A 4,258-nucleotide genomic window follows, 5' to 3' on the forward strand; every position below is an offset into this window, starting at 1 on the left:
CTCCGGCGCCGGGCGCGCTGGCCTTCCTTAGCGGGGAGGCGGGGAGCGGGCGGGGGAGAGTGCGGGGGAGAGGGCTTTCGGGAGGCTTTCGGGAGGCTTTCGGGCAGCGGGTCGGGGCGCGGGTGTCGGGAGCAGGCGCGGCTCAGCCCCGGGGCGGCGGGTGAACGTCCTCGGGCCGTGGGCGCGCCCTGCCCGGCTGCCTGCGCTCTCCGTCCGCAGGGCTGTGGGCGCAGCTGAGGCTGGTGGAGGACGGCGGAGGGCTGCGAGCGCCCGGGGAGACCGTGCGCCTCTCCTGCCGGGGATCCGGCTTCAGCTTCGGGCTTTACGCAGTTTGGTGGTACCGTCAGGCGGCCGGCGGCAGTCTCGAGTGGGTGTCCTACATTAGCGCTGATACCTCAGTGATTGAATTGGGGCAGTCAGTGCAGGGTCGAGCCGCGGTATCCCGGAACAGTTCCCGGTCCATGTCATTTCTGTCCCTGCGGGACCTGCAGCCCCGGGACTCTGCCCGCTACTTCTGCGCTGTTGCACGGGGACAGGAAAACCAGCTGAGCTTTAACACAAACCTCCTGCCAGGGTCCTAGCTACGGGCCTCAGAGCTGGGAAGGAGACTGTTCTCACAGGTGTTCAGTGCTGCTCCGAGAGAGTTGTGTCGTTACAGCATACAGTTTACAAATGTTTGATTCTGACAGGGATGTTCTCATTGATTTTGTCCCCTTCTGCTCTAGCCCTTCTGCTTGCCTTCTTCCCATGTCTCACACCAATCCTCCCTCCTCTCACACTGTGACACCTCTTCACCTTTGGAAACAAGTTTTGCTGTTTCCTGCAGTTCCCAATAGGACAGCTACCCAGTGATGGCCCAGCTGGTGAGATGTGTGAATAGCCCTGCACTGGTTTTGGGCAGGGCTCAGGTCACCTCAGTCCAGGAGTTTTGCTCCCTTAGGAGTGAGCAGAGCTGACGGGGAAAGTAGGGATGGTCACTTGGGAGCTCACTGGAGAAAGGGGAATTCTGTGCTTCTCTCCCTGATCTGAGCCTGTAGCAGGAGCAAGAGCTTGTGAGCATGTGGGTGTGCAGCTGCTGGAGATCACAAGCAGTAGCCCAGGGAAGTGGCAGAGTAAATGAAGCAAGTGCTTGAGCCGTTCCTGCCTGTTCACCCATGTCTCCTGGGGTTGCAGGTGCCCTTTCTCAGGTGCAGACAGAGGCTATGGGCCGCACGGTAGGGAAAGTCTCAGAGTCTCTCACACTTACATGCCACATCTCTGGTGTACCCATCACCGACAGCAACTACGCTTGGGACCGGATCCGGCAGACTCCTGGCAGAGACTTGCAGCATATAGTGTTGCAGTACCCTTTCACGGGACTCCAGCACATTGCTTCATCCTTGCTTGAATCTCAGGCAGGGCCAGGGCAGAAAAGGAAGGAGGGGCTTTAAATCCAGCCAGGTATTTTGTGGTTGGCTGCAAGAAGGCTTCTGAGGAATAGTTTGGGCTGGCTTGCCCAGAAAGGGGCACAGCAGTGCTGCAGTAGCAGCAGGAGCCACAGAGTCTCTCCCAAGCACGCACAAAAGCCATCTGAATGTGCTGTTAACCTTCTTCCATTCTTCTCAGTCTCTCCCACAGGCAGAAAGCAGCAGAGAAAGGGATTTCTTTAAGAAGCAGCTCAACAAGCCTTGAAGAACTACAATTGGAAGATGAAAAACTTGAATTGAGTTTTGAGATGTCATGTTGTTCAAGTTACCGCAGAGTCTGCTGATACAGCTAGGACAACACAGGCTCAGGATATGCTTGTGTCTTCTGTGGCAGCTTACGCAAAGACACCCATATAGCCGCAGCCCACTCCTGACATCTTTGAATGTCTAGTGTGATGGTATGAGTAGAGGTAGAGGGGCCTACCCATGGAATAATTAATGTGTGCATGCAAAGGCTTCACGGCAATGTCACCTGCAGGACAATGCTCACCCATACTGTGTGTCCACAGAGGCTTAACCGTCCCTTGGACTCCCTGTATTGGAGTTGTGTTGGCGGAAAGACTTGGCTTAGAAAGGCTTGGCCTACAGGTGCGGCCAGCATTTTCCAAATCCTGGAGAGACTGAGCACTGATGACTTTCACAACATGGCCGTTCTAGTTTCATAGCAGCCAGTTGCATTCTTTGACATAAGGAGGCTGTGCACTGTTACTTAGGCCCCATGCTCTGGCATGCGCCCCTGCCAGCCCAGCATTCTCTGGTACACATGCTGCCTAATGCTGCTGAGGGAGCTGTTTGCACTCTGACTGCTGCAGATGTCAGTGTGTGGGCTTGCTTTGCCACCAGCGGACTGACCAGTTGTGAGCAGACTCTCAGAGCTTGACTGTCCAGGGAGTCCATGGCTGCCCCTCCCAATTGTAGCACTCCAGACACCTCTCACCTCGTGCTGTTTTGCATACTGTGAGTTAATTGCTAGCTGTAATTCTTATCTTTTTGGAGTACATGAGGAATAATGGGCACCTACACTGCAATCCCAGGAAAGATTATATGTTTCCTTTTTGAACTTTTCCATGTGAACAGGGCAGCCATAGGGTCATCCGGCACTAGAGATGGCATAGGTCTGTGAGACAGTAACAACAGTTTGCCTAGCTAGCTAATGAACCAGTGCAAGTTACCCAGCCCCTGGAGCTGTAGTAAAGACAAGAACATGCACCAGGGCAGACACCACATGGGTGGCAACTCCAGGCTCTTCCACTATGATTTGCCAGCTCAGTTTATCCTGCAGCAGGGAAGTGTGGAGCGCAGCGCACTGCAGAAACTCTTGAGCTGTGTGCAACCCAACACAAGCCTGCGCTGTCTCAGGTCAACCTGTTACGTGGATCACCAAGTCGTCCCTGGAGAACAGTCTTCTGGTTGTGACCTCTACGGTCACGCAAAGCACTTGAGCTTTGGCCAGTGGGTTTCCCATTTCCATCGTTTCACTTGTTTTGGGTTTGTGTGGTGGGTTTTGGTAGCAGGGAAGGGACTGCAGGGGTGGCTCCTGTGAGAAGCTGCTAGAAGCTGCCCCGGCTCCAAGCTGGACCTGCTGCTGGCCAAGGTGACCCAATCAGTGACGGTGGTAGAACCTCTGGCATAACACATTTAAGGAGGGGAACCTGCAGTGGAGAGGTGTGAGAGACTGAACTGTCATCTTGAACCATTTGTCTCAAAGATTGTTTGCTGTGAGAGACTGAACTGTGAGCTATTTATTTCAAGCCATTTGTCTCTGGGATGGCCTGTTGAAGCAGGACACTCCTCTGTCCATAAGGACGATCACCAGGCCACTGAGGCATCCAGGGGAGGAGATGGGCTGGAGCCAGCGAAGCATGCAGGAATGTGGAGACTACCATTGTCATGGAAACTGTAGTCTTTGAGTAATATCTGTAGTACTGGTTTCTGGTGTTGATCTCACGAAGGTTGAAGGTCGTGTGATAGACGAAACCTGCAGCGCACGAACAGTGCGTGAACAGTTCATACGTGCATGTGTCTGACTATACCCTATAAAAAAGACGTGGAGACAAGTCATGGTGTGCAACCATCACTGAAGAATTGAAGACTGGGGACCAACAGGATGCCGCTGGGTCCATGGTGGTGACTATTATTGCAACCCTATCCCAAATGCTTGCTTCATTTCTGCCTTTTTCTTTCACTATATCCTATCGCTACTATTTTCTACTTTTGATAATTTTGATAATAACAGCTGGTTTGGGTATACGGCATTTGGCCTCGTTTGTGGCTTAATCTTGCTCTTGGAATCATATCGAAACCTTCCCTGACATTGGATTGGGACAAGAGGGGAGAGTGGAATGTGGGAGAAACACCTATGCAGACACTGAGGTCAGTGAAGAAGAAGTGGGAGGAGGTGCGCCAGAGGATGTGATGCTCCTGCAGCCCGTGGTAAGACAGCAGGCAGTTCCCCTGCAGCCCAGGGAGGTGAGTGGGGGAGCAGATGCCCAGTTGGAGCCCATGGAGGATCCCACACCAGAGCAGTTGGATGCCCCTAAAGATGGCTGGGACTCCGTGGGAAAGCCCGCGCTGGAGCAGCCTGTGCCTGAAGATCTGCAGCCCATGGAAAGGACCACGGTAGAGAAGTTTGTGAAGGACTGCAGCCCATGGGAGGGACTCCATGCTGGAGCAGGGGAAGAGTGAGGAGTCCTCCCACTGAGGAGGAAGGAGCAGCAGAAACAAGGTGTGATGAACTGACCCCAACACCCATTCCCCGTCCCCTTTTGCTGTTGGGGGGGCGGAGGTGGTGA

At 54.0% G+C, this 4,258-nt stretch overlaps 1 gene segment (V, D, J or C); it reads left to right on the top strand.

Annotated features, from left to right (window-relative positions):
- LOC104835470 overlaps nt 1–581 on the top strand; it is a 2,290-nt gene extending 1,709 nt beyond the window's left edge. Inside the window, 1 exon segment of the V gene segment in view lies at nt 220–581. Coding sequence covers nt 220–581 — 362 coding nt within the window.
- Nucleotides 582–4,258: the final 3,677 nt, after the last annotated feature.

This window comes from Haliaeetus leucocephalus, unplaced genomic scaffold (genome assembly GCF_000737465.1).
Source record: "Haliaeetus leucocephalus isolate CR32 unplaced genomic scaffold, Haliaeetus_leucocephalus-4.0 Scaffold386, whole genome shotgun sequence".
Lineage (NCBI taxonomy): Eukaryota > Metazoa > Chordata > Aves > Accipitriformes > Accipitridae > Haliaeetus > Haliaeetus leucocephalus.